The sequence below is a fragment of the Zingiber officinale genome, chromosome 7B (genome assembly GCF_018446385.1).
Source record: "Zingiber officinale cultivar Zhangliang chromosome 7B, Zo_v1.1, whole genome shotgun sequence".
Lineage (NCBI taxonomy): Eukaryota > Viridiplantae > Streptophyta > Magnoliopsida > Zingiberales > Zingiberaceae > Zingiber > Zingiber officinale.
The window spans coordinates 118,582,543-118,602,561 of record NC_055999.1 but is presented as its reverse complement, the minus strand read 5'-3'; the positions used below and the strand labels follow the sequence as shown (position 1 = coordinate 118,602,561).

The window sequence follows — 20,019 nt, the reverse complement described above, 5'->3', positions numbered from 1 at the left end:
CCCTATCGTAGCTTCTTATTTATAAAGACTTATACCCACCTTAAGGTGGCCGGCCAATCCTAGCTTGGAGCCCAAGCTAGGGCCGACCAAACCAAGGCATGATGGGTCAAGTTATGGCCGACCCAAGCTTAGGTGGTCGGCCAAAATAAAATAAAAGGGGAGTTTAAATTTAAATCTTTGCTAATGTAGAAGACATGATTTTAAAAGAGAGTTTTAAAATTAAATCTTTCCTTTTATAGCTTTCTACAAAGGATTAAGGAAAAAGTTTGATATCTTTCCTTATTTGTAGTTTAAAGGAAGATTTTGATTTTTGATAAAAATTTTCTTTTTTTTTAATCTTCCAACATATTTTAAAAGAGATATTTTAATTTATAAAACTTTTCTTTTATAACCAACCATGAAGGGAATTTTAAAAGAGAAATTTTTATTTTAAAAATTTCCGGAAACAAATTAGGAAGTTTTAATTTTGTGTTTAAAACTTTCCTTATTTGGAGGAGATGGTGGTGGCCGGCCATTAAGGGTTTATAAGGAAATTTTTAATTAAATTTTCCTTCTTAAACATTGGCAAATAAGGGAAGTTTTATTTATAAAACTTTCCTTATTTGCCAATACCAAAGAATATAAAAGAGAGGATAAAGGTGCCTCACCTTATAATATATCATCTAGTATTCATCTTTTCTCTTCCTTGGTGGTGGCTGACCCTCTCTTCCTCCTTTTCTCCTATTCTTCTTCCTTGTGGGGCCGGCGGCATCTTCATCTTAAGGAGCTTCGTGGTGGCCGGATCTTGTTAGAGGAAGAAGGAGAGATAGGAGACTTTGTTTCTTAGCATCCCTTGGAGCTTGGTTGGTGGCCGAAAGTTCTTCATCTCTTGAAGATTGTTGGTGGCCGAAACTTGTTTGGAGAAGAAGGAAGCTTGGGTGGATTCTCGTCTCGGTAGATCGTCACCCACACGACGTCCGAGATAAGAAGATCGTGAGGTCTATAAGCTACAAAAGGTATAACTAGTTATTAGTTTCCGCATCATAACTAGTTCATCCTTTTGTTTAGATCTTGGGATACCAAACACAAGAGGCTAGTGATTCTAGGTTTTCGGATTTATGATTCGATTTGTGTTTTTTTTTATTTTTCGATCTTATGATTCGATTGTTCTTATTGGTTAAACCTAGGGTTACTATAAGGAGATTAAATATTGAATTTCGTTGAAAGACTTTGTCTAGGAAGTGGTGGATGATCCCATACCCAAGAAGGCCTAGTGCCTCGCCATGTTTAACCTGGAAGCCGATCTCTGAAATAAATATTTAATCGAATTTGTAACATGGGTGGATTTGGATTAATAATGTTAAGAATCGTTTGCGATCCAAGTCTAAACCTCTAAGAACAGATAAGTTGAATTTGGAATCAATAATATTAAGTTTTGTTTGTGATTCCAAATTTAATTTCTAAATAACACAATAGGTTGTTAGGAATGGTTCAGGACTTGTACACAATTTTTATACAAGGGAACTAATATGATATTCCGAGTAGCAATCAACAGGAAGTACATTTCTAACCCTTCTCATGTGATTGGCCATGAGTCCTTGCAGTGGATGCCGGATCTATCATATGAGGAAGTGCTAAAACAAATCCTTGATCATGAAGTTTAAAGGTTGAGGAACAAAGAGATCAAAATGATAAAGGTCTTACGAGAAAATTAGTTTATGAAGAGAGGCTACCTAAATCGTAGCGAAAGGGGGGGATTGTAAGGTCTGATAAGTGTTAATTAAGAAATTTACTTATAATTTATTTTTTAAGATTTTTTTTTTAAAATTTAAATTGAGTTTGTATGATATATTTTAATGGAATAGAACGGCTAACTGAGAATATGATAATATCCATGATTCATCTAATTACACTGCGTTAATTAACCTAGGTATAAAAACTCTAATTCCGCCCGACTTCCTCTTCCTCCTCTCTGTTTCCCCGAATCGCCGTCTTCTCCTCCTTGCCCATCTCCGCCATTTTCGACGAAGCTTCCCACCGAACCCTGAGCTCCGGCCAAGCATCACCCCACGTCGACGTTCCCGCGAAGGACGCCGCGACCAGACGCAGAGGCCTTCGACTACCTCACTGTCGGCGCGATAACATTGGGCGAAGACTTCCGACGGTGGCACGCGGAAGAGACAAGTGCATCCTTTATGTTGGTATGGGTATGGATTCAATGAGGTAAGGGTTAAATGTCTTGGAAGAGTTGAAATGCTTAGTTCTACGAAGTCCGGGAGTAGGATTAGGTTGCGAATCGATTTTCCTTTGATGTTCTTGTTTTCCTTGCGATTCATTTTGGTTTCCAGCAACGGATTTGGGTATTTGCGATTGAATTGGATGTTGCCCTGTTTCTTCTGGTTGTTCGAGTTCCTGGATAGAAGTTTTTGGTGATTTAGGCGTCGAATGATGATGTTTTGCTTCTTCCTACTGCTTCCGGAAGTTTTGAGACAGGTTGTGGACAGATTAGGGTATGATCGGTGATGCTTTTGTTTCTTCTCTTTGCTTCTGGATTTGTGGACAGATTGTTGCTCCAATTGGACTTGGAAAGATGTTGTTCTTCTTCCTTACGTTGCTGTTTTCCTTATTTCAGATTTCTCGGCAGATTAGGGATTGTAGTTGATTTCGATGAAGTTCTTCTTCAAGATGCTCTCCATATTCTGACAGATTTGGGATTCGTAGTTTGAATTCGATGATGTTATTCTTCTTCTTCATGTTGGATTTCGGGATTTTTGTCAGATTTGGTGGGTTAACGGGATTGCAGATTGAATTCGAGGGCGTTCTCCTTCTCCGTGACACTCTAGGATGTTGGAATAGAATTTGGTGGTTGAGACTGGATTTCAACGTTGTTTTGCTTTCCTTCCATGGCCGTATTTTCTGTCAGCTTGGGAGGTTTCGATTCAATTCTGATGTTGCGCTTGTTTTCCTTCATGATTGGTTGAATTTTCTGGTACAGATTTGAGAGTTTGCAAGTTCCTTTCAATGTAGTGCAGATTTGTGTGATGGGATTTGAATTTTGATGTGTTCTTGCTTCTTGCGATAGCTTGGGATTCTCCTGGGCAGTTTTGATAGATTGTGATTTTCTTTAGACACGATTTCGCTTCTTCATGATAGCTTGGGTGTGCTACTAGACATAATGTGATCGATCTGGTTTCCTTTTTGTTAATGGGACTAAGTAATTGTTCTATCTTTGCTTCCTCAAAATTCATAGCGCTATGCACCTAGAATTGTGAAGTATGATATGAATAGGTTATGTTTTCTTATATGGCTAATTGGATGAGTGTGGGCATATGTGGTGACAGTATGGGATGGGTGTCTCGGGATGAGCTCCGAGGAGGGCCCTTCCAAACAAGAACAATGATGCAATGAATGTTAACTTCGGCTATATGATTAAAAGTAGACTGTACCCCTAAAGTTCATGATCATGGACCAAATGAATAGGTTCAAATGGTAGTTACCACATGTGTGATATATTCACCCTTACTAGTTGTGTAGGCTCTTCTACTTATTGTGTTTTCCTCTATTTCGTGTTAAAGTTTATGTTCTATGCTTGCTAGCTACTGTTCCTACTTCATTATGGATGTCATATTCTTCATATTGGAATGTTCTTGCTGAGTTCATAGACTCATGACGTACATGATGCAGGTGAGGGAGACACCTCCCAGGATGTGATAGAGAACATGGGGACGGAGTAGACAAGGAGACGGGATGGTACCATGACACACTGTCCGGGAACCTTTAGGAGTGCTGTGAAGGCTCTTGTTTTCTTCTGAGACCTTGGTGTTTCCATTTTCCTTTTTGCTAAAACTCCTTAAGTTGGGAAGCTATTGTTTGTGTTGGGTATGGCGGAGGGGACGCCCTTGCCGACCAATTTGCAGGAAAGGGCGGCCATCTCCGTCACGGCTCAGGTGGAAGCCTTGTTCCATAGGAGGATTGAGTTCCATCCCAATCGGAAGCCGTTATCTTCCTTCCCCAACGGGGATTTCCGCCTTGAGACTCTGAACCCCAGCTCGGGTCCCGATACATCTGCACAGAAAATAGGAGGAGCCTCCATGCCATCGAAGGGGAGTCGATCGGTGGAGTCGGAGTTTTACGAGTTTGGATTCGATCAAGAGCTTAGCTGTAGAATCACCTTCCGGAGGATAGTAAGTTTGGTTCCCGTGGAATTTTGCTTATAGATCTTTTATCATCTGGGAGCAAATATGGAATTTTTCTCTCATCGTCAAAAATATTCCTTTTACTCTACATGTTCTAATAAGTTCTCTCACATAGTTTGAGCGATACCAAATGTGGAAGATGGTTTTGTGTTATTTGATCTTAACATCTTTCCACTTTCGTTGCAAACACTTCTATCACTATATTTTTCTCCTTAATCATTCTACATTAATTTTACTGGGGTAGGTTGAGTTGTTGATTTAGTTTGTGTTTTAAGAGTATAGCTCATTAAGCTGTACATTTCCTTGTTTCTGATTTTTTCAACTATTACATTTGGATTATCTTACAGGGTGCTGGTCTGGCAAATCTTGGCAATACTTGTTTTCTTAATTCGGTTCTTCAGTGCCTTACATATACTGAGCCTTTTGCAGCTTATTTGCAAAGTGGAAAGCATAAATCTTCTTGTAAGTTTCCATTCTGTTGCATTGTTTTTGCTTTGTGCATATTTTCACAAAACCAAGAAAGTGCCTCTTCCATATTTTCCATTCAGCCGAAAGTATAAACCAAGAATGTGCCTCTCTTCGGGCATATTTTCATACAGCCGTTGTATTGTTGACTAAAATGCCTAGATGAATTCATTGTATTGTTTGCTCGGCAACACATTATACAGCTGTCTTCTTTTCGTAGTACATTTGAAACTATTGTCCTAAAAGGTTTTTGAAATTTGTTACTGCAGGTAATACTGCTGGATTTTGTGCAATGTGTGCCCTTCAGAATCATGTCATTACTGCTTTACAGTCAAGTGGAAAGATAGTTTCACCTTCACATCTTGTTAAGAACTTACGTTGTATCCTTCTTATGTTACATGTTTATGTATAGATTACTCATATGTGGCTTTTTGTTGAATTCATATGTTGGTTAAACTCTCTACTTAATGACTATACATGCTGAAACCATCATGTTTGATAGGATTGCTTGTGTTTTCTTTAAATCACAAACCTTAACTATTAATAATCAGGTGTATCACGCAGTTTCCGAAATTCAAGACAAGAAGATGCTCATGAGTATATGGTTAACTTGCTAGAATCAATGCATAAATGCTGTTTACCATCTGGAGTACCAAGTGAGTCCCCCAGTGCCTATGAAAAAAGCTTGGTACACAAGATATTTGGTGGCCGATTGCAGAGTCAGGTATATCAACACTCTTGATGATGTGTTTGCAATCTTGAATATATGGTTAATATTAGGAAATACCTCTCTAAAGGATAATTTATCTTAGAAAACCAATCTGAAGGCACATATATGTTTGAGAAAAATATAAATGCTTATGCATTTTTTTTATCTGAAATATTATGTGAGCTAGAAATCTGATTTGTGATGGTTAATATAAGGTTCAATACTTGTGGACTCATTAATCATGTTATTTACATACTTCATGGGCATGGGAAGGCCATAGTGTAATAATTTTTGATGGATATGAGTTTGATGCTTTAAAGCTTTTTAAATACTTGAGAAATCCTTTAACTTAGCAAATAATTTACAATATTTTTTTTCCTCTTTTGGCACTCATGTTAGACGAACCTTGATATGTTGGAGTGTTGATTAATGAGTTAATTTAGGCTTATTCTCATTGCTTTTTATTAAATTTGATTGGCTGATCACTTATGCCATAAGCTCACGATATTAGGAAAAATGGATTTATACATTCATACTTTTAACACTCCATGTGTGAGTAAGTGTGCATACTTAACTAGATTTGGATTTTCAAATCCAGCACATGAAATCTATTGAATAGGGGCATGTTTTATTGCATATATAGTATTCTTACTCAGGATCTTTCTGATCTGGTACAATATCTTATTGTCTGGCTGTTTACTTCTTCCAAAAGTTTGTGTGCATACTTAACTAGATTTGGATTTTCAAATCCAGCACATGAAATCTATTGAATAGGGGCATGTTTTATTGCATATATAGTATTCTTACTCAGGATCTTTCTGATCTGGTACAATATCTTATCGTCTGGCTGTTTACTTCTTCCAAAAGTTTGAGCTCAAAGTAAAAGGATGTATAAATGTGTAATTTGAGTATGCATATCTCCCATACTTGTCAAACATTTATGGTAAATTCAAATGATAAGTGTTTCTTTTAATATCTTTTCTCGTATGTCTTTAATTGTACAAAATTCTAATGCAGTAACTTTGGTTCTTGTGTACCTCATATTACTCGTATCACAATCATAACTGCATTCATCTACAACATGTTGCAGGTTAAATGCATGCAGTGTAACTACTCTTCTAATAAGTTTGATCCCTTCTTAGACTTGAGTCTTGAAATAGTGAAGGCTGACTCTTTGCTGAAGGCACTTGCCCATTACACCAAGGTGGAGCAATTAGATGGAGGTCAGAAGCAATACCAGTGCCAAAACTGCAAGGAGAAAGTCAGGGCCCTCAAGCAACTTACCATTTACAAGGCTCCCCATGTTCTTACCATTCATCTCAAGCGTTTTTATTCTCATGATCCTGGTCAAAAGATTGACAAAAAGGTGGAATTTGAACCAAGTTTGGATTTAAAACCTTTTGTCAGCGATCAACAGGTAGTCAAAATATAAATAAATTGTCTAGTAACTCCATATTTTAGAGGCTTGTGCTTTCTTTTCTAATCTGTTGCCCTATTGAAAATTTCAGGGTGGAAATCTAAAATATACACTTTATGGTGTATTAGTACATGCAGGGTGGAGTACCCGCTCTGGACACTATTATTGTTATGTTCGTACCTCAAGTGGCTTGTGGCATTCTCTGGATGATAATCAGGTTTTACAACTTCTCAATCCACCAATGTGGCGTAATTTGCAATCTATGATAATAAAAGTTTTTGAAAATACACTTGTGATTATATATTAAATTTCCATGCTACTTATGAAAAATTTAAAAAAAACTAACAAAAAAAGTTCCCCTGCTTGTACATGTGAATGTGGAAAACATGTACAGTTCTGCATAATAAGCAGGCATATAAGTGGAAGCAAAGCAGTGGAATCTATAAAGATCTATCTGTTCTATCCTTTTAGGGGGTAGGAGGATGAAGTTGCATGTCTTGGGAACATATTTGAAAGTTGCATGTTGAAACTGTTTGAATTGAGAGGATAATATGTGGAAAATGGAAAAAACTGCAACGGATGACCACAATAATTTGAATTGTATTTGCAAAGTTTTTTTTTCAATCATGAGTAAGATGCAATTTGTATATTTTTATAGCCATGGTAAATGAGTTCCTCTATTCATTTGTCAAGCATTCATTTGCAGGTACGCCAGGTAAGTGAGAAGACTGTTTTGGCACAGAAAGCATATATGTTATTTTATGTACGGAACAGAAGTTCTATACCCAAGGGATTTGAAAATTCGTTCCACAAAGACAGGGCTAATCAAAATGGAAAGAAATTGATTCCCCAGTCATCCTTGGTTTTGAATGGTGTTGTTCAAAATGGTTTGACAGAAAAATACCATAGTCCTATGGAACCCACCTCTTCCCAATTGCAAATTTCAGGTGCTGTTGCTCATTCTGCTTCGGCTATGAATGTTTCATCAAACGAACTTTCAACACAAACACTGTCTCCCTTGCTGAATGGTGGCACTTCTGAAAATAAAATTCCTGAACTAGAAACTAATAACCAGGTACTTGGAGTGAAACATTCCACTTTGAAAGACGGAAGCTCCATTAAGAAAGGATTGCAGCAAACAACATCATCTGCACCATTTTCTAAAAGTTCAGTGAAGCTTCCTGTTGAAAAGGTTTTGAAGGAGGTATATGAAGTTTTGGATTCAGAGAAGGATCTGTTCCAAGTTGCTGTTGAAAATAGCATCTCTGATCTACCCCAGGATGTCGATGGTGAAGATGAAAGATCTCATGCTTCTTGTCGTCCACTCGAATGTGCACATCAAAATGGACACTCATCTAATCTGCAATCTGAAGATGACAATGCTAAACAGGAAAATCTTGCTGCTTCAGTAAAAATGTTGAAGAAACTGCATAATCCCATGAAACTGAGGAGGCTTGCTAAATATGCCCAGAAGGGCCTGCCATTTGGTCGCCATCATTCATTTCTTGCTTCTTTAAACCTGTCAGTGATCCAAAGATCCAAGAAAAACAAAAAATTCCATTTAAGATTAAAAGATTCACAGAAACATGAGTGTGTCTGTCAAAAAGACCAGGCTTTGTCCACGTCTGGGGCTGTTAATAATGTTTCTGCAGGTAAGGGTTCTTCATCAAAACATTCTCGATCTGAAATGATCAAAGGAAGTATTGACCAAGCTATGAAGATCAGGGACTACTGCAATGAATCATTTGATCATGCAGACAAAAAGGAAGAGGTTACTGAAAAAGATGAGACTCTTTCCCCTGAGTTGCCAATATCTAGCTCAGATTCCACCATAAAATCACTTAATTCAAGGCTCACTGTTGAAAATGAAGAGGTGAATGGGAAAGATGTGATATTTGCCCCTCAGTTGCCAATAATTAGCTCAAATCCCACCGAAAAATCAGTTAACTCGAGAATCACCTTTGCTGGTGACCAAGTAAGATTGCAGAAAGATTTTACGAATATGCTTATGATGGGGTTGGAGATTTCTGGTGAGTATCAACATCCTGCAATATGGTTGTGCTTGTTTTTTGCTATTTGGTTGCATTGCAGTGTTTTAGTTATTGGCTATCTTTTGGTATGCAGTTCCTAGATGGGATGATGCTAAATTGCATAAATTAGGGCAGAATGGTTTAGAAAGTTCGAGAAGTACCAGTATTGGCTATGTATTAGATGAATGGTAAGGTTCTTTGCCTTGATTATGCAGTATAATTTATTCCCACAGAAAAGTTGACGTACTCATTACCTCCATGCTTATTTCTTTGGTAGTTTTTTTCATTCAAAAGGATGATCTTGCAACACTTGTCTTATTTCATTCAACAATGTTGAAGTTTGTGTATTATAAATATTTCCTTAATCCTGATTATTAAATCAAATTTTTTTAATAATCTAACCATTTGAATTTTATCTGAGAAGTTCAGTTATTATTAGACAAATGATGCTGTGGCAACCCAATAAATCTCACATTGTATGTTGTAGACTACAAAGGAAGCTTTACCAGGTTAGGTGTGTGAACTACTATTAATTTGGACTTGAGCAATTTGGCCATTAGTTGGACTTGAATGGGATTAGTTCTCCCATCTAAGCAACTGGTGACAATTTGTACCAAAGCAACCTAATCTTAGGCATGGTAAAGTGTTGGAAAATGTTACTTTGATGGTATAGATACCATTGGGCCTAATATGCTTCTGATTAGCGATGATCCTAGGCAACAATTGCACTTTGGATCGTGATGCCCCCCAAACCTTGAGCAGGAATATTGTGGCACTTTATTTTACTCTCCTATTGTAAGTTGTGAACTAAATCTTGGGTACGAGAGTTACTATTAATTTGTGTTAAATATTTTTGGTTGGTGGTCGAACTTGACACGTTTTCATCTGAGCAGGTCATGACATAATAGATTCCTAGATAATACTGTTGTTGCTAAGTTGTAGCCTCTATCATTAAACCTGCAGCAACTCTGGTTGTTTCCTTTCCTAAATTCAGTTTCACAACTTATCTCAGGAATGAGGAATACGATCGTGGCAAACGAAAGAAGTTAAGAAAATCCCTACAGTCTTTTGACGGACCGAACCTATTCCAACAGACTGCCAACCAAAAAGCACGACAGAATTTCAAGGCAAAGTTTGAAACTGAGCAATCAGCGAACCAACCGTTCAGGATATGTTGACAAGATTGACAATGAAATTTTATTGTTGTATGTGTTGGTCATTGATCAATTCCCTTCCCCCTTGTTTTGTGGTTGTTTAGTTGCATTTTTGTGTAATTGGTACTTCCCTATTCTTGAGGCTTATCACTGATAGAAATCCCTGGAGAGTAGCTAGAGAATCACGGATGTGCGATCCAGTAGAGCTTCACAAGTGTATTTTTGGTCTGCTGCTTCGGCTGTTTTTTGATAACTACATTGAACATTAACATTTATTATTGTGAACTCTTTAGTAATGCTATTGTTGCTAGTTACCTCCGTTTTGTAGCATTTGGTTGTTTATTATTAGGGTTTGTTTGGTTCAAGGTTATCATCCTTCTTTGAATTCCAATGTGTATTTTACTCTTGACAAAGGGTTGACGCAAAAAAAAAATTGGTCCACACATTGATTATTCCGCAGCATGGCAGTTGCAAGAGATATTCAAGGAAAGAAGAATCGTGTTGTGGCAATTATAAATAATTGGACAACAATGGCTGGTCAGGTCTATGAGGCTATGAGCAATGCTGGATATCTTGATTCTAACATGATAGTGATTTTAAATGATAGTAGGCATTCTTTACATCCTAAGCTTGATGATGGATCAAAAATGGCAATCAGTCCGCTCTCCAGTAGTCTAATCAAGCTCCAATCTAGTAGATCTTTCCGGAGATTCAGGGAAGCTGCAAAGGTACATGTATTCTCAATTCAGTGACATCTAAGCAGTATGATAATTCCATATGCTTGGTTGATAAAAATTACCGCACTAGTTAAATTCTGACACAAAGAACCTGAGTTTTATGTAGTTTGGTTGGGAAATATTTATCTTGATAAACCTTAAGCTTTACTTGACAGAATTTCAAATAGGTGAAGCTGCTTTGGTATATGGGTCTTATTTCATTCGTTTTATTGCCACAATTGTTGACCAACCCAATGCTTGTTTTTTCTTAACTACTGTGTGTGTGTTGCCTCAGTTGTTAACCATCCAATGCTTGTGTTTCTGAACTAATGTGTGTTTTCTCATGTATGCTGACGCCAGGGAATAACAAAAAGAATTGTTAAAGCCGTGTTTGAATTGGCAGCCAAAGTAGATGAGTACGCACGTGGTATGATTGGTCCTCCTGGAGCTACTCTCTTTGAAGAACTTGGATTGTACTATATTGGACCAGTTAACGGGCACAATATTGATGATCTAGTTTGTGTACTTAATGAAGTGCCATTATTAGATTCAACTGGTCCTGTTTTAGTACATGTCATCACAGAGGATGAGAAGGGCTTGGAATCTACTGATGAAGGTAAATGATTGAATCCTTTTGTATTACAGAATGCTGCAGGGCAAGGTCTCTATACCATTCATCGTATATGATGCAACAATATGGACAAGTGTGCACATGCAAACATAAATTGGAAACATATATCTAGGCTGTAATTGCAGATTTTCTAAGTGGTGAATATATTCTCAATTTGGTGTTGAACAGGGACCTCAAAATCATGCCCTTTAGTATCAGATTTGAAGTCCATGAAAAGCAGCCTCAGGACGTTCAATGATGTTCTTGTGGAAACTCTAGTAGCAGAAGCAGAAAGGGACAAATCAATTGTGGTAGTCCATACTGGCATTGCAGTTGATCCATCTCTTAAGCTTTTCCAGTCCAGATTTCCAGATAGAATCTTTGATATAGGAATGGCAGAACATCATGCTATTACTTTTTCAGCAGGATTATCTTGTGGAGGCATGAAACCATTCTGCAAACATAAATTGGAAACATATATCTAGGCTGTAATTGCAGATTTTCTAAGTGGTGAATATATTCTCAATTTGGTGTTGAACAGGGACCTCAAAATCATGCCCTTTAGTATCAGATTTGAAGTCCATGAAAAGCAGCCTCAGGACGTTCAATGATGTTCTTGTGGAAACTGTAGTAGCAGAAGCATAAAGGGACAAATCAATTGTGGTAGTCCATACTGGCATTGCAGTTGATTCATCTCTTAAGCTTTTCCAGTCTAGATTTCCAGATAGAATCTTTGATATAGGAATGGCAGAACATCATGCTATTACTTTTTCAGCAGGATTATCTTGTGGAGGCATGAAACCATTCTGCATAATTCCATCAACATTCTTACAAAGAGGATATGATCAGGTGATTTTCTTTTCCTGTCTTCAATGGTTACCTCCCCATACAGGACTTGCTCTCTCCAAACCCATTAAGATTGCGTCTGCTGCTTGTACACATATGATCATTAAAAATTGCACCACAACAGGATTTTTAAAGGTATGTCTTGCATCTCCTGGGCCATCTTAGTAGTCATTACCTAAATTATCAGGGCCCATTCACAACACTTATTATTCTATCATTAATGATGAACATAGTATTTGAAAATCTATTCTAGTTCTTTTCTTGGGTCATTTCTCTTTAACTTTTTTTGTAGTGTCTTCTTCCATTGGATCCTGGATTTTTTAATTTTTTTATCGGTAAATTATCTAGATAGAAATTTGGATGCTGGAAACGTACTGTATTGTTGAACGTTTTTATTCATTGGATTGCCACATTACAAGACAATGTGATTAGAAAATGCAATGGTACTCAACAGTTACATTAACTATCACGTAAGTTTTCACTTTAGCTTATCGAGTGAATACTGAAGTATAGTCAACAGTACACGACATTAAAACTTAAGCCATATTAAATTCCATTAAATGCGATCATCAACTTGCATTCCATTAAGAAGATAAAGCTCATTTTCTGAAGTACCATCATACACTTGAAACAAATGACAACCATTTTACATGTTTAGTTTTGCTTATTATTCGAAAACTGGCCGTCTATGCAGGGGGAATGGTTGTTCAAATATATTACTCTAAATGAATTCCTTCAACCATGGATTCTAGTAAAATTTGAAAAAGTTATGCTTTTTTTGGTAGGTCATTGAAGATGTGGATCTGCAGAAAGTTCCTGTAAGATTTGCCATCAGTAATGCTGGGCTTGTTGGATCTGAAGGTCCTACTTAATCAGGAATTTTTGATATTACATTCATGGCATGCTTGCCAAATATGATTGTCATGGCACCATCAGACGAAGATGAACTCATTGACATGGTAGCTACTGCTGTTCGTATCAATGATAGGCCTATCTGCTTCCGATATCCTAGAATTGCCCTTTTGGGAAATGGTAGTTCATTACATAACGGGATTCCTATTGAGGTATCTTTTCGTATTTTCCTTCCCATAATTTTCTTTGTGATTACTAGTCGTATTTATTCTGTTTAGTATTTTCGCTTACTACATCCTTCCTGAAACCACGACAACTTTGCCAGTTAAACTGCTAATCAGCTGTTGGATTTATTTGGTTGTCTTGATGATCTGGAATTGCTTGTTTTCAGATAGGGAAGGGAGAGATCCTAGTGGAAGGAAAGCATGTGGCTCTTCTTGGCTATGGTGTGATGGTTCAGAATTGCCTGAAGGCCCGATCTTTGCTTGCTAGTCTCGGTATTGAGGTAACTGTTGCTAGCGCCAGGTTTTGCAAGCCACTCGACATTGAGCTCATCCGAGAACTATGTCAGGACCATGAGTTTTTGATAACCGTTGAGGAAGGAACTGTTGGCGGCTTTGGTGCTCATGTTTCTCAATTCCTGGCTCTTGATGGCTTGCTTGATGGAAGAGTGAAGGTGCTGTTTTTCTCCTATCCTTCCCATCTTTTTTGTAATGTATTCATGCATTGGCATGATTCAATTTTCGACTTAATCACCCCTCTGAGTTCATCTTTGTTTGAATCACCAGTGGCGGCCCGTGTTGCTACCGGATAATTACATCGATCATGCATCCCCAAGGGAGCAACTAGATATTGCTGGATCGACCGGACATCACATTGCAGCAAGAGCATTAAGTCTTCTAGGGCATTATCGCGAAGCCTTCAGCTTCATGCGGTAGAACTGCTCTAACTTCGTGGGCAAAATGGATAACACAAAGGAGATTGTTCCCATTTTTTTTTGCAGAGGCTGCCAGACTATCTAAATTGAGTTTCTTTCGGTCAGCTTAATGAAGTGGCTTTTTAGTACGAGCTGCATTTGGTGATGAAATGGGTCGATTGCAATTGTCTTTTGCCAGTATGCTGTCGATAGTCATCAACCGTTTTGAGCAATCAAGGAAAGCCCTTCAGCATCGAATCGGGAACGGAAGGATCTGTATTTTGTTATCTGTATAGGTATTATACGTAAGCTATCATCGTGCCATGTTCCATGTGCAATCGCATTAGCAATGTTAATGACTTCATTCGGTGTATCTTATAGTTTAACAACTTGATCGGAATTCAACAAAACTTAACTCTAAAATTGGATTTTCCCAAGTGAAGGTCACAAACAAATCGAAATTCTGAGCGTTTAAAAGTGCGAAAATGCATGAGGTGGAGGTCAAAGTCGTAGAGGACATCGGGAGTGGACTGTCTGTCGGGCTTTCGAGAAATTCCTGATCAGATTCCCAAAGTTGTTGGACTCCATTCTGTCGGTCGGGTCTTTAAGTCGTTAGGCTCTGCTCTCTCAAGACTCTTGATCAGATCATTTGAATCACTGAACTTTGCTCCCTTAAAATTCCCAATCAGATCCTTGAGTCATTGGATTCTGCTCTCTGGCTTCCGATTGAATCTATCAAATTACTAGGTTCTGCTCTCTTAAGACTCTTGATCAGATTCCAAAGTTATTGGGGTTTGCTCCCTTAAAATTCCTGACTAGATCGCTCGAGTCACTAGACTTTGCATCCTTAAAACTCTGGATTGGATCCCCGAGTCATTGGGCTTTGCTCCATTAAGACTCCCGACTGGATCCTTGAGTCGTTGGGCTCTGCTCCCTTAAGACTCCCGATCGGATCCCCGACTCACTGGGTTCTGCTCCCTTAAGACTCCCGACTGGATTACTCAAGTCGCCGGGTTCTGCTCCCTTAAGACTCTCAACCAGATCTCCCGAGTCAACATACTCTGCTCCCTTAAGACTCCCGATTAGATTGCCGAGTCACCGGGCTTTGCTCCCCTAAGACAACTCCGAAACAAAGACCTCACCCCTAGGTCCAACACCTCTTGGCTCCTTATAAAATGAACAAGTTATACTCTTGAACCTACGACTACATGTTTACTAATCAAAATTGGGCTCCTTTACTGATCTACCATTCCCTTAGTTGGGCCGAGCCTCATAGAGCCCAATGGGCCTCACAGATTATAATCCAATATCGTAATTAATGTTCCACGTGGTGTTATCGGAAGCATATGGTTAATATATTGATACAGATATGGAATATTTGTAATATATGAGTGATGTGATTGCTTAATATTGTAAAAAATATATTGATAAAATATTTTTTTTTACTTTAATATGACATTGAATGATGATATTTATTTAATGGAGATATTATTATGAATATCTTTTTATTAATTATGGTCGATATAAAATGACTTGGATCTCGATATAGTCTAAGCATAAGTTTAGGGATCTTAGTGAGTCACTTAGTTGTAATAGATGTATTTTTAAGGATAGTTACACCTTTTTACTATGTTTTTTTTTAAAAAATTTATATGGAATAATTTTGATTTATTATTTATAGTATAGTTTAAAATAGAATAAAATAAAAATAAATGCGAGTTCGTGAATCGTGGTTCGATCACCCTACCGACGAACTCGCGATAGAGTGAAGAAAGCGCGAGCGAAGAAAATGGCGGATAGCTGCCGGCTTCGCCTCTTCCTTGCTCTTTTCATGGCCGCTCTCTCAGCTTTTCCCTCTCCATGTTCCTCCCGCGAGTAAGATTTCGATCCCTGATCCCTTTACACCGGTTTTTGATGGATACCTTCCGCTTGATTGGTTCCTTTCGTGGTTTCTAGGTCCTGTCGGATCGAGTGGATCAGATTGTGATCTTTCTAGGCTTTCTCATGCCGCCAATTCCTCTTGCATATATGGATTTTTCTTTTCTGGTTCGGCATCTCCGAGCATGAGCCTCAGAAAAGTCCTTTTTTCCCCCTTTTTTTGCTCGTTTGAAAGGAAAATAGCTTCTTTATGAAACTGATTAAAGGAAACAAGTTTACGCGATTCTAGGCGATAAATCTATGTTGCGGTCGGTTGAATTTTTTGTTTCAAATGGCATGCCGCTGAGTTTTGATAGATGAGCACAGGATAAGGCTTTTTTGGTGTACACCCATAAATTTCCAAGACCTGAAGCAGCACTGTTCGAAACAAGCATGCTATTTAATGAAAGAGTTTACTTCTGGAGTGGAAAATAAATTCCTGGTATTATTTAGGGTAGTTCTATGCACAATTTGTTATGATTATTTATCATGGAAATGAAGGACTCATGCCCAATCTTGTAATTCATTTCCTTTATGCTTGAAATGGATTTTGTGGGATCTTTTGAATCTTCTTCTCTTCAAGTAGAAACTACTTTAGCAATAATGAGATATTCACTGATTCAATGCCTTCTTGGTTTGATATGTTTACCTTTGGCTTTGTCTTGCCGAATCAGTATCTCACGTATTGCAAATGTTTGCTTAAATCTTCATAGCCAAGTAATATTTTGTTAATGTTGTAAGTGACTCTCTTGTCTTTTGAACTATAAAAATCTAAAGATTAAGGTTCAAGTAATTTGTCTTTATGGAGATATGATTTAATCTATATGGACCAGGATTTATCAGGAATAATTTGATTCACTCTTTTTTAGTGAACTCGAATGGTGTTCTCAGCTGAACCAACCTGAAATGTTTCACATTGTTATTTGTTGCCAAAATTATTTATTTAGTTTTACTTTTTATACCAATTTTTTCATCAGAAAGAAGCAGTACAATTGTTGATACTTGATGCTTTCTTCTTCATTGAGGGTCAAAAATATTTTCATACTCTGTCATACATGTCTTCTGAGATGTTTAATGTTCCATATTTATTAAATATTCCTTTGATGTTTACTGTTGTATATGTCAAAACAAGGGCTCATAGGAACAATATGATCATTTTTTTTTTCACGATGATTTATAGGCTGTCTTACATGCAAACATGATCCCAATTTACTTGGTACTAACTTTCAGTCTTCAGTGAACAAAGAAAGGATATCCCAATTCAATTGACGATCTTGACCTTATTATTCTCAATTTTGCAGGTTTAAATTGAGAGATAAATCATCAGACCGCGTTCCTGTTCTGCAACAAGACAATTTAACTGTCCTGATTCCTTTTGATCCCTCAAAAGTGATTCAACTGTCATGGCAACCAAGGTCAGTATTAATTGTGGTGCTGGTGTTCTAGTGATGGATAAAATATGATATGGAGATAATTCCTGATATCCTTCTTAGCACATGGGGTATTCCCCTTATTGATCAACTTTTCATCACCGGCTCCTCTCCTTTATTCAGTGACTCTGCTTAACCACTTGGCATGTCACTTATCTAGGGTGTTCTTTTATGAAAAATTTCTTTCCGATGAGGATTGTGACCATCTAATTGCCTTGGTAATTTACTTTCTTGATAAGTTCCTAATTGTTCATTGTATGTAATTGTGTAAGAAAACTACTTGTTTACTGCAGGCTCAAGGCAAGCTAGAGAGATTAGTGGTTGATGCCAGCAAAGAAAACAGTGTGATGTATAGCATTAACGTCAGCAGTGGACTGTTCGTGCCCAGGGGCCAGGTTACTTTTTTTGTGCCTGATTGAAGAACTGAATACCTTAAATCTTCAATTCTTTAAAGATAATATTATAGTAACTTCCACTTACAAGATCATGCATTTTCCCTTAACTTCTTCAATACAGAGACCATGTTTGATGCAGTGCAAATTATATTACACATCAACTTGCTAGAGTTTATTAATCAAATCATATATACACATCAACTTGCTCACATTTACACCATATTATCAATCATCTTCACTCCTGGTTGTCAATTCCTGGTTACAAGTACCACAAAATTTCAGATGAAAATAAATTTGCCATTCCACAAGATTCCTTGAAGTTCCAAGCCCATTGGTTACATAACAAAGTATACATCAGTGTATGTGCGTGTTTGTGTGTGAAATCCTGTTAAATTTCTCGTATTTTCTTTTACAGGATGAAGTCGTCTCCAAAGTGGAGGAAAGAATATCATCATGGACCTTTCTTCCAAAGGGTATTATACTCGATTCCTGAAACCTTCTGAACCTTAGTATTCTCTACTACCTTGTTATACTTAACTCGGCAATTCAATAATCTTCTGGCTCACAGAATATGGAGAGGACATGCTGATAGAGCATACGCCAGCCAATGAAAGTTATGAACCACATTACGATTATTATCACGATATTTCGAGATTGGCTGTTGCTGGTCACCGGGTTGCGACTGTTCTTATGTATCTATCCACCATTTCTCAAGGTGGTGAAACAATTTTCCCTCATTTAGAGGTGAGATTATTCATTCAATCCATTGCTCAAAATTTTATTTAAATGATAGCTTGATTCAATAATTTATTTAAACAAACAAGTGTGCTAACTTGATTCATCCAACAGCTAAAACACACCCAAACGAAGGACCGCCCTTGTGAAGCGACCGGCTACGCTGTGAAACCTGTCAAAGGTAGTGCCATTCTTTTCTTCAACCTTCACCCCGATGCAACTCCAGATGCGATGAGCCTGCACAGTAGCTGTTCGGTACTCGACGGAGAGAAATGGACTGCAACGAAATGGATCCATGTGAGGAACTTCAACCTGAGCAACCAACCCATGGTTCTCGACGAAGAGTGCACAGATGAAGATGATAATTGCGCAAGCTGGGCTTCGATGGGGGAATGCGAGAAGAACGCGGTGTACATGTTAGGGACTCCAGACTATTATGGATCATGTCGAAAGAGCTGCGGTGCATGCTAATGCCCTGAAGCCACTCCATTTTGAAAGCACCAACACTTCCTCATCCCACTATTTCTTGTGCATTTAATCTATTTATTTCAGAAACTTTTGATACAACTTTAGGAGATCAAAAAGTGTTGATCGGTAAATTTTAGCAGCAAATAGACAAAATCTAAATCTATTGTGTTAATACATCAATTTACCATAATTCTAGTTTTATTTAGATTTTATATTAGAATTTAGCATCTCTCAACTATTGTGAAATCACAAATTTGGAAATGTTTTTTTTTTACTGAAATGAATATTGAAAGATGTGAAAATTGATTTAAATGATATTATGTTATATAGATGTTAATGAAGGGTTGCTAATATTAGTGAAATAATTATTTTATTTTCAATTTTTTCTTTGATAAAAAAGGAAAGAATTTGTTTAATATAATTATTTATTTTTAAAATTAGGATTTAAATTTTATTGTGAGTAAATAAATCTTCTGATTAATATAGAAAAAAATTATAGAATGAGCATTTCTTTTCATTTTTTTCAAATAAAAAAATATTTTTTATTATTATTAAAAGGGTATTTCTTTTTGAAAAATATATAATATTTCTATCTAATATTATTGTAATAATTTTAGTGAATATTACAATAAAATTATTAAGTAATGATTATAAAACGGCAACGAGTCTCTTGCCATGATGATAATATCGTTGCGTCCCATTCGACACATTTTTTTAATAATATTTAAAATTAGTAAAATATATTTAAAAATATTGAATAATTAAAGTTAAAATTAGTGTAACATTAATCAACATTATTTTATGCGTATTTTTAGAATATAAAATATCTTTTTGATATTTTTCTAAAATGATGTGCCCTTAGCTTTTTGACAATAATAAACATCTCTAATAGTTAAAGTTTTAAATGAATTTTTTTTTTTTATGATCCTCACATTAATAATATGAAAATTTATTGTAAAATTTTCAATGGTTATAATTTTAAATAAGTTTTTTTTATAATTCAATTCATACTATGGCTTATAAACTTCATGCATATTACATTAATTTAATTTTGTGACAAAAGAATATGTTTGAGTTTTCATTTATGCTTTTAAACTTCAAATCTTATCTCTATAATAGTTTAAGTCTTTTTATTCAGTTTTATGAATTTTACAAATCTTTCATAAAAAGATAAATTTGTTACT

At 36.8% G+C, this 20,019-nt stretch overlaps 2 protein-coding genes and 1 pseudogene across 2 annotated transcripts; all 3 read left to right on the top strand.

Annotated features, from left to right (window-relative positions):
* The first annotated feature begins 1,916 nt into the window (after positions 1 to 1,916).
* LOC122007214 (ubiquitin carboxyl-terminal hydrolase 23-like) lies at positions 1,917 to 10,268 on the top strand. Its single transcript, XM_042563030.1, has 10 exons — positions 1,917 to 2,202; positions 3,664 to 4,163; positions 4,523 to 4,637; positions 4,910 to 5,020; positions 5,192 to 5,364; positions 6,440 to 6,766; positions 6,858 to 6,983; positions 7,473 to 8,796; positions 8,891 to 8,984; positions 9,809 to 10,268. Exons 2-10 carry the CDS (start codon positions 3,861 to 3,863, stop codon positions 9,972 to 9,974), a joined length of 2,739 nt encoding a protein of 912 aa, XP_042418964.1. The 5' UTR covers positions 1,917 to 2,202; positions 3,664 to 3,860; the 3' UTR covers positions 9,975 to 10,268.
* Positions 10,269 to 10,411: 143 nt separating this feature from the next.
* Positions 10,412 to 14,294, top strand: LOC122007216 (annotated as a pseudogene).
* Positions 14,295 to 15,601: 1,307 nt separating this feature from the next.
* On the top strand, positions 15,602 to 19,047 carry LOC122007215 (probable prolyl 4-hydroxylase 7). Its single transcript, XM_042563031.1, has 7 exons — positions 15,602 to 15,765; positions 17,109 to 17,222; positions 17,398 to 17,455; positions 17,531 to 17,632; positions 18,048 to 18,105; positions 18,201 to 18,376; positions 18,482 to 19,047. Exons 1-7 carry the CDS (start codon positions 15,680 to 15,682, stop codon positions 18,836 to 18,838), a joined length of 951 nt encoding a protein of 316 aa, XP_042418965.1. The 5' UTR covers positions 15,602 to 15,679; the 3' UTR covers positions 18,839 to 19,047.
* The last annotated feature ends 972 nt before the right edge of the window (positions 19,048 to 20,019 follow it).